The 19,829-nt window shown below is 40.7% G+C and overlaps 1 protein-coding gene and 1 pseudogene across 2 annotated transcripts in view; one reads left to right on the top strand and one right to left on the bottom strand.

The window, feature by feature from the left end:
- The window catches only part of NUP160 (nucleoporin 160), a 54,887-nt gene extending 35,113 nt beyond the window's left edge, over positions 1-19,774 (bottom strand). Inside the window, exons 1-11 of one of the 2 annotated variants that reach the window (XM_004264113.4) lie at positions 19,532-19,774; positions 19,151-19,262; positions 15,559-15,769; positions 14,719-14,941; positions 13,184-13,262; positions 12,182-12,296; positions 11,294-11,452; positions 5,639-5,716; positions 5,257-5,354; positions 3,019-3,103; positions 1,156-1,224 (exon numbers count right to left, since the gene is read on the bottom strand). In XM_004264113.4, the coding sequence (XP_004264161.1) occupies positions 1,156-1,224; positions 3,019-3,103; positions 5,257-5,354; positions 5,639-5,716; positions 11,294-11,452; positions 12,182-12,296; positions 13,184-13,262; positions 14,719-14,941; positions 15,559-15,769; positions 19,151-19,262; positions 19,532-19,631 (1,329 nt within the window). In that variant the 5' untranslated portion in view covers positions 19,632-19,774. Of the gene's footprint in view, positions 1-1,155; positions 1,225-3,018; positions 3,104-5,256; positions 5,355-5,638; positions 5,717-11,293; positions 11,453-12,181; positions 12,297-13,183; positions 13,263-14,718; positions 14,942-15,558; positions 15,770-19,150; positions 19,263-19,531 lie in introns of those variants that run through there. The other variant, XM_033412912.2, reaches the window with a different exon arrangement.
- Positions 4,597-5,083, top strand: LOC105748545 (60S ribosomal protein L30-like; annotated as a pseudogene).
- Positions 19,775-19,829: the final 55 nt, after the last annotated feature.

The raw sequence follows: 19,829 nt of genomic DNA, 5'->3' as shown, positions 1-19,829 counted from the left end.
TGAAAGAAATAATACCTTAGAAGAAAGTGACCGTGTCATCTTGGAGTTTTATTAGAGAGAAAACAGAAAACATAGAATAGCCAGATATTTAAGAATGTACCTAGAAGAAAAGTCAAGGATCTGGAAACCACATCACCTGAGAGAAAGTTAAGGAACTGGGTATATTTTTACCCTGCAGAAAGATAACATGGAAGGATTCTTAAAATATTTGAAGGGTTGCTTTATAGAAGAGACATGTTCTATGAAGTTCCCAAAGAAAGATGCTACCTAAATGATGGGGGGGTTAAATTTGATCCAATACTGGGATGAACTTTTTTTTTGGCCATACTGCACGGCTTGTGGGATCTTAGTTCCACGACCAGGGATTGAACTTGGGCCCGGGCAGTGAAAGCACCGAGTCCTAACCACAGGACTGCCAGGGAATTCCCAGGGTTGAACTTTTAAGTGGCACAGTTTTGAACAGTAAGTCACAAAAGAGCTGGTGAGAGACTTGTCACTGGAGGCAGACACAACTAGAAGCTGAATAGTTGTCTGTCAGAGAAGACTCAGAAGGTATTTCTGCTTTGTGTGGGAGGTCAGATCAGGAGATTCTAAGTAACTTTTCAATTCTATAAGTGATTATTCTATTTTAAATTCATGAAGCTAAGTAGCAATTTAAGGAAGCCTAAGTGACTTTAAAGTAAAGAATTGTTTTGGAAAAGGTTAAACATCTCTTAAACCATGTAACTTTGAAGCTTAGATTATTTTCTTGAACCTGAACCAAGTCAGACCTTCACTGTACTAACAAAAGGGTAAAAACAGTACCATCAAACCTACCCAAGAAAACTTCTTTCAAGCATAGAGATTATATGCAGTGTAGTATGGTATATCTTTTTACAATAGTGTAGGTACAAGTTTCTCTTTTTACTACTGGCATGCTTCACTAGTCATTGGGAAAGTGCCCTTAATCCTATCTCCCCGCCTGGACTCTTGCCATTTTTATGGAAAGAACATTTTAAAAAATTACAGTAGCATTTACAAACACATGTATATACAATTGCAAAACTATGGTATTAGTATATGCAAAACAACAAAATTAACAGTTATCATTAACTATATAATATTAGTAATAAAATAAGAGAGTCTTAAATGAACACTAAATATTTTCTCACTGACCTGTAAAGCTTTACATAAAGCTGCATTAATGAATCGCCCTGGTGTAAAAAGACTCTGCAAATACATCTCCTGTTAGAACATTGAAAAAAGAATTAGTATCATTCTAAAAAAGATAAAATTTGGAAAAATCTGAATGAACAATTCAACACGTTAAAACCAAAGGCTGCATTCCTATTACATGAATGTGGAAATTCTGCCCTTCAGCATTTGAGCAGTAACAAGTGGCAGAGCAGTCATATATTTTCACACTGTGAAGCCTGCAGTGTCTTTGAGTCAACTAGATGTACTACACTGAGAATGCTGTGTTCCTCATGGTGCACTTCAATGGGTTCCACTGGAAAACACAGCTTGTCAAATGCCAATCTTAAATGCAAGAGTTGTATCTAGTTTATTAGTGACAAACGCTGGTTAAGAGAATAATTAAACTAAGGTGGTTTCTACACCATCCACAAAAGAACTCATTTTTATGGTTTACATATAAAAGAAAAGGAATTGATAATGATAGGTATTATATGTAAAAAACAAACAAAAAAAACTGCAAAAAGTTCTCACAAGTGGGGAAATGTAGAGAGAACAAAATGGAAAGTCTCATACTGCCTATGGTCTCATTTTGACCAAATTTTATAAACCAGATTTGGCAATAAGTAGCAAACCTGGCTGACCTTCATTCAAGTTTCCTTCCTTCTACTGAGATTCTAGGAGATATTTATAAAATGACCAAAATGGAGAAAAACAAGAATTTTAATAATTAGTATGTGATTTTGGCTTTTAGACAAAAGTTAAGTGCCAATAAACTCTTGGGATTAAAAATTTTGCAATATTCAATTTCAGATATTCAAAATGGGTTTTCCAATCCTACAAAGGGTCATTGTTTCAGACCCAGAGCCCATGATCTTTATCTCATTTTAATATTAATGCATCAACTGAAAGTTTTTCTTCCATTTGTCTTGAGGATGTCCTTGAAAAACAGGGAAATTGGCCTGTTTTGCTACTGCATTACCTTTTTTTTTGTTTGTTTGTTTGTTTTTTTGTGGTATGCGGGGCTTTCACTGTTGTGGCCTCTCCCGTTGCGAAGCACAGGCTCCGGACGCGCAGGCTCAGCGGCCATGGCTCACGGGCCCAGCCGCTCCGCGGCATGTGGGATCTTCCCGGACTGGGGCACGAACCCGCGTCCCCTGCATCGGCAGGCGGACTCCCAACCACTGCGCCACCAGGGAAGCCCTGCATTACCTTTTAAAGTTATGTTCGTCATAGCTTATACCTCTTATGTCTAGTTTTTATGCATATATTCACATGGTTAGTATAGTGGACACCTACTGTCTGTGCCTGCCTAGAATCCATTTCCCCTTCTTTTACTAACAAATCCCTTACCTTTCTCTGAAGAACCATTCCTCCCGTACCCATACCCAACTAACTTCACCCTCCACAATAGCAAGGCCCATGCTGGACATGTTTCTCATGCCAAGCCAGAATATTCTATTCCTTCTGATCAGAGTGACTATGCCAGGAATTAGCACATGACTAAAGCCAGGCCAGTGTCAACTCCAGGGCCTGGAACAGAAGTGCTCTTTCCCCTGGGGTTGCTAAGTTCACAGAAGGCAAGCTTGCTCAGAAACCCAACATAGGAGGAAAGCAGAATTGAGACAAAGGAGAGATCAAGCCCTGAAGGCATTGTTTCAGCCATGGCTGAAACCAGGTAACTCTGAACTTCCCAGCAGCACAAGCCAATACATTCAGCTTAAGTCAGTTTGAGGTGGGTTTCTTTCATCTGCAGCTGAAAGAGTTCTGCTAATACAACTGGTTCTTCTCAAACTAATGATCAGGGTAAATCATCTCCTTACATAAGACTTTAGCATTGCTTACTCTGGGGTCTTGATCATCTCTGATAATGATTTCTTCCTCTGGCAGAGGCTGCATAAAAACTGGATTCCACTGACCTGTAACATTACTATAGAGAGAAAAAGTCCATCAGTCTACATAAAGATGATGAATAAAAATGAAGCTTATGTTGTTGGCAGTATTTGGGCAGGGAGGGTCCCATCACTGAACCTCTGCAACTACTGCTTGATCAATTCTATTAAAAAAGTTTCCAAAAAAAGAAACATCTTCATAGCAGAGTCTGGACTATAGAAGTGCTCTTACTTGTTCTAATAGGCACCTTCCTGAAATTAAAACTCTAAACACAAATCTACAAATAATAGCTAACTTTCATTCTGCATTTACCATATGCTGCACATTATACTAGGTGCAATTCTAGATACTATTCATGTATACCTTAGGATAACTCTTTGAAGGATACACTGCCCTCATTTTTAAGATGTCAAAAGTGAGGTTTAGGGTATCTCACAGCTAGTAAGTTGTACAACCAGGATTCAAACTCTCACCTGACCGCAGATTCTTTGCTTGAATGCCATCTATAAGGAGTACTCTCTATCTTCTGAGGTGTGGTTCAGGGTCAATCTGGGGGCAACCACTCCTAGAATCCTATTCTAGAATATAGGGTCATGAGAGACCCACTTGAGCTCAATTAGTTTACAGCTGACTCTTGAACGACATGGGGGGGTTACAGGTGTCGACCCTCTGTGCCGTCAAAAATCCATGTATAACTTATTCAAGCAACTGCAGATCAAACAGTACTGCAGTGTTTACTACTGAAAACAATCCGTGTATTAAGCGGACCCCCCACAGTTCAAATCCATGTTGTTTGAGGGTCAACTGCAGTTCCAGAGACGTCAAACTATGTTCTAGGGAATCCTCCACAGGTGTTTCAGGGACTACACAAGTGTTTGATTCAAAATTTGTTTTTAAATGTATTTTGTAACTATTGAAAATGTTAAAATGAATATCATGTACATTAAAAATATCAGATATTCCAAATATATCTAATATTAGTTATCAACATGTTAAATTGTGTTATAATTTTATATTCATAAAATACTGGTTTTGTTATATAATGGAGTTCATTATCTTTTTTTTTTTTGCGGTGTGCGGGCCTCTAACTGTTGTGGCCTCTCCCGTTGCGGAGCACAGGCTCCGTACGCACAGGCTCAGCGGCCATGGTTCACGGGCCCAGCTGCTCCGCGGCATGTGGGATCTTCCTGGACTGGGGCACAAACCCGTGTCCCCTGCATCGGCAGGCGGACTCTCAACCACTGAGCCACCAGGGAAGCCCTGGAGTTCATTATCTTTTGAAAAAAAAAGGGATTCCTGCTTTAAAAAAAAGTTTGAGAGGCACTGTATTTGTCCAATCTACTTCTCATCTCATGAGGAAACTGAGACCCCAAAGGGGCTGCAGTGTCTTTTGGAAGTTGTGGGTATCAGAAATAGCCTTTGCACAGAAACAGAAAATGCACAGATTAGAAGCATTTGGGGGCTTTCTCGCTCCCTGGCCATCCTGGCAGCTGCTCTTGGTTGGGGGTGTCCTGCACCTCAGGCAGGAAGATGGTGCCCGCAAGGAAGACAAAAAAGTCGCTGGAGTCGATCAACTCTAGGCTCCAACTTGTTATGAAAAGTGGAAAGTATGTGCTCGGGTACAAGACGACTTAGAAAATGATCAGACAAGGCAAAGTGAAACTGGTCATCCTTGCCAACAACTGCCCAGCCTTGGGGAAATCTGAAATAGAGTATTATGCCATGTATCCATCACTACAGTGGCAATAGTACTGAACTGGGCACAATGTGTGGAAAATACTACAGAGTATGCACACTGGCTATCACTGATCCAGGTGGTTTTGATATCATTAGAAGCACGCCAGAACAGACTGGTGCAAAGGAAATCATGCACAACTTTTCTTTAATAAAACCAGCCAGAGCTTGTTTTAAATTAAAAAAGAAGTATTCTGGTTATGTGCTATCTCTCCCCAAAAAGATGGTATTTTCTTCACCTCATTCCAACTCTAAGAATACTTATTTTGTCCTAAAATCATAAGGTAGGAAATAACAAAAAATAAAAAAGAAGGTATGTCCGAAAATAGGCAAACCCGGGTCTGAATCCTTTAAATGCGAACATTTGACTTTTGTTCTACATAAAAAGCTCTCCTTCTTTTCTAAGTATGAATTTGCTTGGGGTAAGGTAGGATGACAGAGGTGAGGGACCCGTACTGTTCAAAGTTGATATATTTCACAACTGTTTGGTTCTCAGCATCATGCCACAAGACCCAGATATCCGTAGAGGTTAAGGCAAAGTCAATCAGTGTCTCCTAGAAGGAAATGTAGGGGGGAAACAAATAAACAAAAACTCTTGTTAAAACAAGAAAGAAAAGGTACTAAGTTATGGTGACTTAAACTTGTATTAGTAGGAGAGGTAAAAGCATGAAAACAAAAGACAGTACCACGTGAACTTGGTAAAATCCAAATGAAATTTCTTTGCATGAAGTTTCATTTAATATTCCATTTTAAGATTTCAATCCCATTACAACATAGTTAAGTTAGCCAATGTTTCTTTCCTGTACTTCTATGATATGCAAAGGATGACTCAACCTACCTGAGAAGTGAATAGTGAGGAAATGTGATCTATGCTGTAGCGGTTATTCTCAACGCTTACCAACTGGAAAATGCAGAACTGTTAAAACACAAGTTGATAATTCAGTACTTGAAACAACCAACATGTTACGCTTCTATGCAAGACTTACCAGCATTCGGAAGCTAATTTTTTTAAAGAAGTATGGTAAAATACATGTAGAATTTACCATCTTAACTATTTTTAAGTGTACAGATTAGTAGTATTAAGTATATTCACATTGTTGTGCAACTGAACTCCAAAACTTTTTTTCATTTTTTCAGAACAGAAACCCTGTACTCATTAAATAACTCCCCATTCCCCCTCCCCACAGCCCCTGGCAACCAGCATTCTACTATGACCTTGACTGCTACATAATGGAATCTTAACAGCATTTGTCTTTTTGGGACTGTATTTTTACTTAGCATAACATCCTCAAGTCTCATCCATGTTGCAGCACGTGTCAAATTTCCTTCCTGTGGGAGGGAGGGAGACGCAAGAGGGAAGAGATATGGGAACATATGTATAACTGATTCACTTTGTTATAAAGCAGAAACTAACACACTATTGTAAAGCAATTATACCCCAATAAAGATGTTAAAAAAAAAAAAAAAAAAAAGAATTTCCTTCCTTCCTTTCTTTTTTCGGCCGCATGGCATGTGGGATGTAGGATCTTAGTTCCCCGACCAGGGATTGAACCTGCACCTCCTGCATTGGAAGTGCAGTGTCTTAATGACTGGCCCACCAGGGAAGTCCCAGAATTTCCCTCCTTTTTAAAGTTGAATAATATTCCATTTTATGTATATACCACATCTTTTTTTTTTTCTCTCTCTTTTTTTTTTTTTTTGCCGTATGCAGGCCTCTTACTGTTGTGGCCTCTCCCGTTGAGGAGCACAGGCTCCAGATGCACAGGCTCAGCTGCCATGGCTCACGGGCCCAGCCACTCTGCGGCATGTGGGATCTTCCCGGACCGGGGCATGAACCCGCGTCCCCTGCATTGGCAGGCGGACTCTCAACCACTGCGCCACCAGGGAAGCCCACCACATCTTATTTATCCATTCTTTCATCGATGAAGACTTAGGTTGCTTGCACTTTTTTGGCTATTGGGAATATTGTTGCTATGAACATGGGTGTACAAATATCTCCTAAATACCCTACTTTAATTCTTTTGGGTATACACCCAGAAGTGGAATTGCTTGACCCTATGGAAATTCTATGACTAATTTTTTTGGGAACTGCCATGTTGTTTCCCATAGTGGCTGCAGCATTTTATATTCCCACCAGTAATGCACAAGGGTTCCAATGTCTCCACATCCTCTCCAACACTTGGTATTTCTGTTTTTTTCCCCGAAAGTAGCTATCCTTTTGGGTATGAGGTGGTATCTCACTATGGTGAGAAATCTATTTTTAAGTTTATATTTTTACCAAAGTACCAAAAATAATTTAAAACATACACACAATACAAATCAACTCTAGTCAATCTTCACTAAAAATAAAACCCTATAAAATAATTCATGTTTAGTATTTAACTCTGTTGCTGAAACAAAAAATGTCAAACTCAAAAATAATATTTGATGGACAATATTTTAAATAATTTTTTTTGATAAAGAAAGTGTATTATAAACTGATAAGAGTGATGAAGATTCTATCCTTATAACACAATCAACTGTTCACAAGGAAGTACTAAAAGAAAAATATACAGTGAGAGTCCTTTTGAGAGAAAAATAGGAGTGTATGAAATATGAGAAATATATGTAATGCTCATATTCATTCTAGCCTAGAGCTGTATTTACAAGCTGCATATTTCAACCCATTAGTGGGACATGAATCAAATTTAGGAGGTCTCAACCAGCATTAAAAAAAAAAAAAGAAAAAAGAAAAAGAAACAAAGTATCAGAGTTTATCAGTTCATCACTCATGGTAAAGGTAAACATGTTTCATGAAAACTATTTTCTGTTACATGCCCATCATCACCACATATGTATATACTATGTAGCAATGTAAAATATTGTAGATTCTAGCCAAAAAGTTGGAAAAATGCTGGTCTAGTGCAGTGCTTCTCAAACTATATGTGGAAAGGAAGTGTTTTTTTTTTCTTTAATTTCTAATCTGTTCCAGACTGATACTTTTATGAAATACAGAAACCTTGAATGTCTGTGGCAATGTCACTATAAAAGCTTCTAATGCATTCTCTCACTTTCTGATTTTATCTATCTTTTTTTTTTTTTTTTTGATTTTATCTATCTTACTGCAATCCAGTAACAAATAATTTGTGGCCTAGGACCATTCCACAGACCACACCAAAGGTCTACAGGACTTCTGTTTGAGATTTTTATTAGTGTCCTAGATGGAAATACAGACGGCATATTTATAACACTGAGAACATGATGCTGGAAATGATTAAATTAATGCACTTATTAACATAATTAGAACCCAAAGAACGAAAAGAAAACCAAGAAGAAACAAATGAAATTAACAGGAATGGGTGTAGGGCTTGCCTGGTGGCGCAGTGGTTAAGAATCCGCCTGCTGATGCAAGGGACATGGGTTCAAGTCCTCGTCCCAGAAGATCCCACATACCACGGAGCAACTAAGCCCGTGCACCACAGCTACTGAGCCTGCGTTCTAGAGCCCGTGAGCCACAACTACTGAAGCCCGCGAACCTAGAGCCCGTGCTCCACAACAAGAGAAGTCACCACAATGAGAAGCCCACGTACCACAACGAAGAGTAGCCCCGGCTCACCACAACTAGAGAAAGCCTGCGCACAGCAACGAAGGCCCAACACAGCCAAAAATAAATAAATAAATAAATTTAATTAAAAAAAATTGGAATGGGTGTAAAATATTACAGAGATTAAAAATAAAACCTTCAAATGTGTAGATTAGGGAGAAAAAAACATGCTGAAGAGCAGTTTTTGTTCAAAAAAAGAAGGAAAAAAAAAAGACCTCAACATCATTATACTCTGAATAGGCACAACAGTGTTACATGGCTGCTAAAAGTGTATCTGATTTTAGGCTTCATTAATAGAACCATAATGCTCAAACCAAAGGAGGTAATAGCTCAGCTCAGTTTGATACCACTCCTAAAATAGCATATTCAATCTCAGACTAATGTTTAGAGCAGTGGTTCTCAAAATATGGTCCATAGATTCCTAGAGGTCCGATTCCTAGAGGTCCCTAAGACTGTTTCAGGGGATTAGTGAGGTCAAAACACTTTTCATAATAACACTACATCATTTGCCCTTTCCACTGTGTTAATATTTGCACTGATAATGCAAAAGCAACGGTAGGTAAAATTATTGGTGTCAATGTGAATCAAGGCCGTGGTACCAAACTGAATACTCTTTCATTAATAAAACACTCAACAAGCTAGGAATAGAAAGTAACTTCCTCAACACGATAAAGGGCATTATGAGAAACTCAGATAACATCACACTCAATGGTGAAAGACTAAAAACTTTCTCTCTTAAATCAGGAATAAGACAACTCTTGTCACTTCTATTCAACATTGTACTGGAGGATCTATCCAAGGCAATTTAAGGGAAAAAAAAAAAAAAAAAGGCACCCAGATCGGAAAGGAAGCAGTAAAACTATCTTTATTTGCAGATGATATTGTCCTGTAAATAGAAAGTCCCAAAAATTCCACTATAACACTACTAAAACTAATTAGAGTTCAGTAGGGTTACAGGATACAAGATTGATATAAAAAAATGAATTGTATTTCTATAAACCTGCAATGAGCAATCTGAAATGAAAATAAGAAGATAATTTCATTTACAATAGTATCGAAAGGAATAAAATATATACATATAAACTGATTAAAGAAACCCTGCAAAACTTAATACTATGAAAATTACAAAACACTGCTAAAAAAGTTAAATACAATCTAAATAAATGGAAAAGCATCCCATGTTCATGAACCAAAAGCCTTAATATTGCCAAGATGGCAATTCTTTCCAATATGATCTACAGAGTCAACAAACCTCTATCAGAATCGGTGAAGTAATAATAAATATACACATTGGTCTCTGGTTCTGCCTCCTGACACTGAGCTCCTAAAACTCCTGCAATCTCCTGACTGACAGAGGTGCTAGGAGCATCTTTTGTTCTAATATTTGATCTTTGACCCTGGTTCCCGACACAGAGCTCCTAAATTCCTTGGAATATCCTGGGTTATGGGAACACTTTTTGTTCTAATGAGGTGACTCCTGGATAGCTTCAGGATGGGAGCTAGTCACCAGAAAGACCAAGTCTAATTAAAAGCTTGAAACTTTCAGCCCTAACTCCCATCCTCTGGAAAGTGAAGAAAGGCTAGAAATTGAATTAGTAACCCATCATGCTTATGTGATGAAGCCTCCTTAAAAATTCTTAAGGTATGGGATTTGGAGAGCTTCCAGGTTGGTGAACACATCCATGTGTTGGGAGGGTGGTGCACCTCAATACCATGAGACCCTTCTGGACCTTGCCCTACATACCTCTTCATCATTTATCACCCAATAAACTAGTAAATGTAAGTGAGTGTTTCCCTGAGTTATGTGGGTCATTCTAACAAATTATGAGCCCAAGGAGGGGATTGCAGAATGAATCAAGAACCCAAGAATGTAGAAGAGTTTTCATATTTGGGAGTAGCCTGGCTTAGGGTGAGGCGTATGAGTAGGGTGAGAGGGTGTCCACATATATGGAAGGTCTGGGGCAGGGTGAAAACTCAAGCAGGGTGAGGAGTGTCCACAGAGAGTGGCAGCCTGCACTGGGGACTAGAGCCCAAGTAGGTGAGAAGGGTGTCCACTGCATGGGCGGGGGGGGACTAGTACAGAGTGTCCGGGCCCAAGTAGGGTGAGGAGGGCATCCATGTGGAAGGGCAACCTGAAGTGGGATATCAGAGCCCAATAGGAGTGAGGAGGGCACCAAGCAGAGCAGCACCCAGCATGGGGAATCAGGGCTCCGGCAGAGTGAGGACAAACCCTACCTCCCTGGAATGTTATTAGGATTAAATGGATGATATGTGCAGTGTGTGAGTAATAAGCACAGTCCAAGCGTTTGCTATTAATGTACATAAAGGGCCTGGCAACATGCCAAACACACAATACCTAACAAGCGGCTGTTTATTTATTTATCTGGCCACGCAGCTTGCGGGATCTTAGTTCCCCTTTGAACCCAGGCCCCTGGCATTGGACGCTCAGAGGCCTAACCACTGGAATGCCAGGGAATTCCCGTGGCTGTTTATTATATGATTATACTATTGTATTGTATCCTAAATACCTCACTGACATACAATAGCTAGCGATTAGATGATGAGCAAAATTATTTCTAAAAATTAACTTCCCCTGTACCTCTTAATAACACCTACATCCCTTTCACAACTCCATTTTGTCACCCATACTTTCAAATTGGCTCTTTCTTGCCTAGTTTTGGTTAACTTTTCCTTCCATATTCCTTTAAACTCTCTACTCCCTTTCATCCTGACTTTTCCTTCAAGATCTTTTAATTCACATATTAGCACAAAACCTACCATCTCCGTGGAAACAACACAAGATACATCTAGGTTGGTGTGAAAAGCTTAAATAGACTCAATGAGTCTATAGCTACTTCCCCATATCAGTATATACAGAATAACTTGATACGTGTCTTATTTGTTTCATACCTGTCCTCGCTTTGGTGCATGCATGTATATCCCTAGGCAGACTCCCAGGGTAGAGGAATAGGCAAATCGTAATTTGTGTCCAGTCCCAGCAGTGAGCCGAAGATCTTTATTCACAGGGACATACTCTAGCATGTCAGCTACCATCAGGCACATTTGCTCCTGCCCAAGAAAACATTTAGTAAGTAGTATTAAAGAATATTCAGGAAGAAAAACAAACTCCTTCCCTTTTTAAAGAATGCACATTCATTACATCTAGCACTGTATCTAATTCATCTGAAGGGCCCTAAGGGTTTTTTTTTAAAGGGCTGAGACGAAAATATCTCTTTAGTCTGATAAATAAAATCATCAGCTGTTTTGTTTGCGAATGTTGAAAACTATTTTACCAACTTGCATTTTAAAAATACATTTGTTGGGCTTCCCTGGTGGCGCAGTGGTTGAGAGTCCGCCTGCCGATGCAGGGGAAACGGGTTCGTGCCCCAGTCCGGGAAAATCCCACATGCCGTGGAGCAGCTGGGCCCGTGAGTCATGGCCGCTGAGCCTGCGCGTCCGGAGCCTGTGCTCCGCAATGGGAGAGGCCACAACAGTGAGAGGCCCGCGTACCGCAAAAAAAATAAATAAAGATAAAAATACATTTGTTTCGAAGTGAAGAGTATACGCTGTACCACTTCAATGTTTCTGTAGGACTCATAATTTTCAAAATAAAAATACAAAAAGTTAGGGGAGAAATGTATGAAAAATAAAGCTAAATGAAACTGTCTGAACCTGGAAATGCCCCATAATTTCCAAACTAAGAGATCTGATCATATTATGAGAAGCAAGATTTATTTCAATTCCCCTTCAATTTGCAATCCTATTTTAACTTGCAGTAACTATAAATGTAGCATTTACCTTATAAGACCACATTCGTAGTTTATGATCCTGACATAGAGCAAAGATGAAGGCATCGTTCTTGACACAATGAACAGCAAGACTCAGGGGACGATCTGAAGGCCCCTGATCACCTCTGAAAACATAAGGCCAAGTTTTAGAGTTTTATTGTTGCAAATTACCTGATCATTAGAATTTGCAATTTAAGAGATAAAATAAAATTATAAATGCACACTCTTAACAAAAGGAAAAGAGTTTATAGGCTGGTATGAGATGACTACATTTTCTGGGCTTCCCTGGTGGCGCAGTGGTTAAGAATCCGCCTGCCAATGCAGGGGACATGGGTTTGAGCCCTGGTCGGGAAGATCCCACATGCCACAGAGCAACTAACCCTGTGTGCCACAACTACTGAGCCTGTGCTCTAGAGCCTGCGTGACACAACTACTGAGCCCACGCGCCACAACTACTGAAGCCCACGTGCCTAGAAGTGTGCTCTGCAACAAGAGAAGCCACTGCAATGAGAAGCCCGTGCACTGCAACGAAGAGTAGCCCCCGCTCGCCGCAGCTAGTGAAAGCCCGCGTGTGGCGACGAAGACCCAACACAGCCAAAAATAAACAAATTAATTAAAAAAAAAAGATAACTACATTTTCTATTTGATTTATATCCATTATTCTAATAAATTTTAAAAAGCTCTAGATATCAATGAAATACTGTTCTAACCATCAAACTTTCTACTTCTAATATTACACAAAATTGGATTTGGTAAGTCAGGGCAGAGTACTGAACTGGATATTGTGAGAAGTATAGTAAGCCAGTTTCTGTTGTCAAAGTGTCAAGTCCCAAATGAAGTGGGCTCTGGAGTGCAGCTCTTCTCAGATGGAATGTAACGTTGTGTAGACCCTTCTCCTTTCCAGTATAATGTTTATTTGCCTTGGAGTCAGACTAGAAGTACTAACAGGTGTTGACCAGGGCAAAAGATTAAGTTCTTGGGCCCTATGATTTACCGACCAGAGACCACTCACCTGATAACTGTTGGCATCCAGCCTATAAGCAATCGTTGCATTACTGAACTCTGTTTCAGCTCCACAACTGACACCATCCCTACAAGATTGAAAATAGACCAATGATATCCAACCACCTCTTGATCATACTTAGTGAAGCCCAAAGGCAAGAAGGATGCAACCATGAACAAGGAATTTGTAACAGGTGACAGGCTTCTACATTTCTATACTAAGAAGTCTTAGGCTGTACCTTTCCACATACACCATACCTAAAATATTTTGAATCATTATGGGAACAATAACAACAGCATTTTTATATTCCTAGGGGAAATTTTTGCCATTTACAAACAGTAACCCATATTGCTGCTCAGAAGCAGCACTTCATTCTTTCCAAAAGAAACACCGAGTACCTTTCATGTGCTAGGCACAGTTCTAGATGCTAGAGATACAGCAGTAAATAGAACAAATTAAAACACTCCCGTCCTCATGGAACTTACATTCCATTGGCAGGAAGGGAGAAGCAGAGACAGTTAACAGATTAAGTAGAATGTAAAGAGTGGAGAAAAATAAAACATAGAAAGGGTATAGTGAATGGGGATGGGGTGCATGGGTACAATTGTGTTATTGTTAAAATTGTGTTACAATTTTAAAAAGGTGGTCAGGTCACTCACTGAGGTGACACTGAGTAAGAACCTAAAGGAGTTGAGGGAATGAGCCACACTGGTAGCTGGGGAGACTAGCCCCGCCAAAGCCCTGAGCTAGGTGTACCTGGTATGTTCAAGGAATTGCAAGAAGGCATGTGGCCGGTTCAGAGGAGGGGGGAAAGAATGAGACGATGAGATTAGAGAGGCAGTGGGGTGTCACAGTAAGGACTTTGGGGTTATTCAGAGTGAGATGAAGAACAGCCCCGATCCGAGGGCTTTGAGTAGTGGAATGACATGACTCACCCTGGGTTTTAAAATGTATTGGTCTTCCTGAGAAGTTTCTGCTGAGGGTTAAGGACAGATCTGGGGAGCTATTTAGGAAGCAAATGCAATAATCCAGGTAAGAGGAGTGGTGACTTGTAGCAGGGTATCAGCACTGAGCTTCCTTGTTTCAGGTAACTTATTTTAGTTACAGTACCACAAAGTGAAGGTAGAAAACCAGTCAACTCATGTCTACTAAAGGCCTTAGAATAGGTCACCTTACAGTTATCTGTTTTCCCATATTCCAGTAAGCTGGACAGTCCCTCGTTCACTATATAAAATCCCGCCCTCTTAGGAAAAAAACAGTAAAGCATTAGGGAGTCATAATGCAAGCAATAATGAATGATCATTTTAGGGTAGTATAGAAGCAATTCCTGCATTGGATGATGGCCTTGGACTTCTAACATCTGTTTTAATGCCAGTATTTCTTTGTTTAAAATTAAATTCATGCTCAGTTCCTGTTCTTTTTTTTTTTTTTTTTTAACATCTTTATTGGGGTATAATTGCTTTACAATGGTGTGTTAGTTTCTGCTTTATAACAAAGTGAATCAGTCATACATAAACATATGTTCCCTCAGTTCCTGTTCTTACCAGGTACGTCATGAGGAGGTAGTTTAAGAACAAAGATTCCCCCAGAGGCAGATGGTACAGCAAACAGAGCCTCCCCGTCATTGCTAAGCCAGGCTGCCGAGGTGGTAGAATGAGGGGAGAGTCCAGGTACTGTTGGAATTAACTGATAGTTGCAAGGATCCCTGAAGTCAACTTTTCCAATGTCAGTGAATATTGACTGCATCTGACTTTCAATTACCAACTCCTGTGCAGTAATTAAAAAGAAGAATCTGTTAAACCAAAATAAACTGGATTTTGCTCAGTTCCTTCCAATCGCTATCAGTTTTTAAAGTAAAAAATTGTTGAGCTTAAAAAGAAAGCTATTTTTTCTTTTTTTTACATCATGGCTCTCCACTTTATTTTTTTTAATTTTTATTTTTGGCTGGGCCGCAGGGCTTGTGGGATCTTAGTTCCCCAACCAGGGATCGAACCTGCACCCTCGGCAATGGAAGTGTGGAGTCCTAACCACCGGACCACCAGGGAATTCCCAGAAAGCTATTTTTTTTTTTTTTTTGGCTGCACCACATGGCATGCAGGATCTTAGTTCCCAGACCAGGGATGGAACCCGTGCCCCCTGAAGTGGAAGCATGGAATCTTAACCACTGGACTGCCAGGGAAGTCCCCAAAGCTACTCTTTTTAATGAAACTATTTTTGCAGCTTGAAATGTGTGTGATAACTTTAAATAGTAACTATGATAGTATGCTTGGTTAGGGCCAGCAAAGAATCCAAATATTCTTCAATTCCAAAGGACATTGCTCTATTACTAAATTTGTGACAGAGTAACTTTGGGAATTAAAGGATATTATACTTAACCAACTTACACTCCTATACATCCGGGAAGGGTGTGGTAAAAGTAACCTGTGCACTGTTTGATTGGTTAATATCAAGATTATCACATGATTCGGAGTCTCAGAGACATGAACCCCTCCGGGTAAGAGGATGCAATTTTGGAATTTGAGGCGAACTGCATTATTTAACAGATTTATGTCCAGTGACTCTTCCACCAGCTCCAATGTATCTCCAGAGGTCTTCCTATTAAAGTGAAGAGACATTTGTTAAAAAAAAAAGTTTATGCTTTTCTTTCTGATTGTTGCATTGAAATGTATGGCAATAATTTCCAGGTGAACTCTCCCAATTTGAAAATTTTGGATAAACAAACTCAGACCAATTTTGACATTCCAAACCACCACATTATATAGTCTACAAAACACAGCACTGTATAAAATTCAAATCTTATTATATGATTCTCTGTTAAATGGAGGCATTTCCAAACTTCATAGTCCATTTTTAAAAAACAATATTCAAAGCAATTAAACTCCACTATAATGAAAATTCACACCACACACCCTCATTACTTACAGTGCAATGTGGCCTCTACATATGTTACTACAGGGTCAAACTACAGTGACCTTATAAATGTGGGTATTTCCCCTTCTATCGCTTCCTCCTACTAGGATGCAGGGAAGACTCTTCTTGAGGCACAACTCTGCCATGTGGTAGCTTTGGAACCATAGAAAGCACTATTCTGGGAATGCCCTAACTTGCCATCACCTCATCTACCACACTACCCGAATCCATTCTCTAGATGATCTCCTTTGATATAACAGCTTTAAATGCCATTGAATGCCTACAATTCCTAAATCTGTATCTCATTCAGCCCAAACTCTCCACTGACCTCCTGACTACTGCCTCAACACTTCTACTTGTATATCTAAAAGGGATCTCAAACTAAACCTGTCCAAAACAGAATTCCAGGACACAGCAAACCTGAAAGACAAAGAAACAAAAACACCTGCTTCACCTGCACTTTTCCAACTCATTAATGACATCTCTATAACTTCTAGTTGTTCAAGCCAAAAATCTGGGGGTCACCCTTGAATCTCCTCTTTCTATATACCCTACATCTGATCTAATAGTAAATTCTAATAAAATCACTTTTAAAACATATCCACAGGGACCTCCCTGGTGGCACAGTGGTTAAGAATCTGCCTGCCAATGCAGGGGACGTGGGTTCGAGCCCTGGTCTGGGAAGATCCCACACGTCGCGGAGCAACTAAGCCCGCACACCTAGAGCCCGTGCTCTGCAACAAGAGAAACCACTGCAACGAGAAGCCCGCACGCTGCAACGAAGAGTAGCCCCTGCTTGCTACAACTAGAGAAAGCCCGCGCACAGCAACGAAGACCCAACACAGCACCCCCCCGCAAAAAAAAAAACCATATCCACAATCAGAACATTTCTCACTGCCTCTAACAATACCAACCCCAGTCTAAGCCACCACCATTTTTTGTCTGGATTGTCGCACCAACCTCTAACTGGTCTCCCTGCTCCCACCCTTTCCTATTACACTCGGTTCTCAACACAGCAGCCAAGCAACCTTTTAAAAACACGACTTAGACCATGCCATTTCTTCACTTAAAAACCTCTGATCTCACTCAGAGTAAGAGTCAAAGCCTTAAAATAACCGACAAAGCCTTAATCTGGCTCTTGGCTACCTTATTCCTCTATCCTTTGTTCACTCAGCTGCAGACTCCTAGCCCTTTTCCATTCTTTGAAAACAACACACAAGCTCCTGACTCAGGGTTTTTGCATTTTTTGTTCCTTTTTCTTGGAAGGCTCTACCTGAAATCTCATCCCTCAGATATCCTTACTTCCTCTGCTCAAGTGCCAACTTATCACTGGGTCTTGCCGGACTACCTTGTGTGAAATATTAAAAATAATAATTCCCCTTCCCTCTTCCCTGTTCTCTTCTAATTATTACTTGGTGAATTATATTTACTTGGTATTTTTGGTTATTGTTGTTGATCTGCTCCCTCCACAAGAGCAGGGACTGCCTGCTTTGCTCCCTGCTATGTCCTCAGTCCCTAAACATTGACTGGAACATATTAGGCACTCAAAAATATTTCTTTTTTTTTTTTTTGGCCACGCTGAGCAGCTTGTGGCATCTTAGTTCCCTGACCAGGGATTGAACCTGGGCCCACAGCAGTGAAAGTGCCGAGTCCTAGCCACTGGACCGCCAGGGAATTCCATCATAAATATTTCTTATATAAATGAGATATGCATCTTTAACACAGGTCTTCCTTCTGAGCCTATAAATTTCAATGCCTACTTGACATTGCCAAAGAGCTACTACACAGATACTTCAATAGTACCTCTAAAAGAATTATTTACATCTCTCCAAAACCCATCTTCTGTATCTCATTAGATGGCAAACCCTCTACCCAATATTTGGTTAGTCACACTAGAAAACAGGAGTTTGTCCTTGCTCCCTCCTTTTCCCTTACTACCCCTCACTCACCCCATATTTAATCTATCTCCAGGTCCAAATGAAGTTAACTTCTAAGTGTATCTTGAATCCATGTATTTCTCTTTTCCTAGCCACTCCCACAATTGAGTCACTAACATCTTACCTGGTCCATCATATAAGCAAGTTGCTCTTTTGTATTGTACCCATCCAACCCAAATCTACTTTCCACAAAGTAGACTGATTATTTTAAAATGTGATTTTGATCATTTTAGTAATCCTTTAAAACCCATCAATGATTGCTCAATGTACTAAGGATAAAATCCAAAATCCTTAAAAAGGACCTTAGGGTCCTTCCTGATCTGAGTCCTGCCTACCTCGTTAGTCTTAGCATCTGTCACATCATTTTCCATTTTGCCCATTTGCACCTAAGCCACACAGACCTTCAGTCAGTTCCTCAAACCTGTCACGTTCTTTCCACCTCATGGATTTTCTGCACGGTGATCCCACTTGCTGAACTGCTCTCTCCCTCAACCCCTTGCCTGGCTAACGTTTCATCCTTCAGATCTCAGTTTAAATGTGACTTGCTTTAGGCCTTCCCAGCACCACCAATAATATTTGGTACTCCCATTAGCCCCTCAAAGCCCCTATACTTTTCCTCTTAGGCAAGTATGAAAAATTTGTATTTATAAATGTGGTCATTAGCTATATAATGTCTTCCCCCTTCTCAAAACTGCCCCATGAAAGGTGGGTCCACATCTATTCTTACACTGTTACATCTTGCATGATGAAAATGGTGATTGTTTTTGTTCCTCACTTCACCCCCAGCACACCTAGCAGTGCCTGACTATAAAGGCTCAAACATATTTGTAGAATGAAGGAAGCTGTAAAGCACTATAAAAACATAATGGGTTCACGTTTAAAACTGGTCTTTTGGACTTTAACCCCTAAGCTACATTTCTTCTGCTTTTAGTGCTGCCTGGGAGGGTACCTCTTCTAGAACTCTGGGTCTCCTTAATTTTCCACTGATTCACATATGAATAGAAAACAGTCTTTCTCTTTTCCTGTCGATAACCACTTCGGAGAATGAATGACACCTTAAGAACAGCCGCGAAAATTCAGCCGCCGAACAACCCGACCTTCCAGGGGGTTTGACAAACACAGCACTTACCAATGAATGAACCTGTTTCTGGTGACGGAGAACAACTTGCCACTTTCCACATAACAGAAGCCTCCCGCGCTCTCACCGTATTTCACGGCTCCGGCCACGACATTTGCAGTTCCTGCAAAATGAAAGTGGTCAGCCTGCACAGGTGGTTCTCTGGGAATGACACGCACTGAGGGTGCTGAGAAAGCAGAGGGTGACGGACTGACAATCCATACAAAAAGAAGAGGAAGCAAAGACGCAGAAGTAGGACACTAAAGAAGCTCTGATTCCGGGGCTATAGGCATGTGGGCTCAGAAGGATGAACGGGAGGTCAGAGATTTAGGGATCCAGGGGAGAAGCCAGAAGCGAAGGATCGGATCGCGCCCTACTGGGATTCTGCCGTACCAATGCAGCAAACTGTGAACTCCCGAAAGTGCCTCGGCCTTTCGCGCTCAGCTCCGCTGAGCTCCACGAAGCTCCGTTCCACGGCTCCCGCCGTCGCCATCTTTCCGCGCCACCGCGAGGCCCGACGGGACACCAGCAGGACCCGGCGGAGGTCGTCACTTCCGGGGGCGGAGCGGGTGAAGATGCGGGCACGTGAAGAAGCTGGCAGAGGTGAAGCGCGTGTCCGACACTGCGTTGTGAGGCTCCCACCGAGTTAGTTGGAGACAGGGTGGGCAGGGAGGAAGCCAGATGAGAAGCA

Source organism: Orcinus orca, chromosome 8, assembly GCF_937001465.1.
Source record: "Orcinus orca chromosome 8, mOrcOrc1.1, whole genome shotgun sequence".
NCBI classification, from domain to species: domain Eukaryota; kingdom Metazoa; phylum Chordata; class Mammalia; order Artiodactyla; family Delphinidae; genus Orcinus; species Orcinus orca.
Note: the sequence above shows the minus strand (reverse complement) of the source record. Positions and strands in the feature narration are given on the sequence as shown.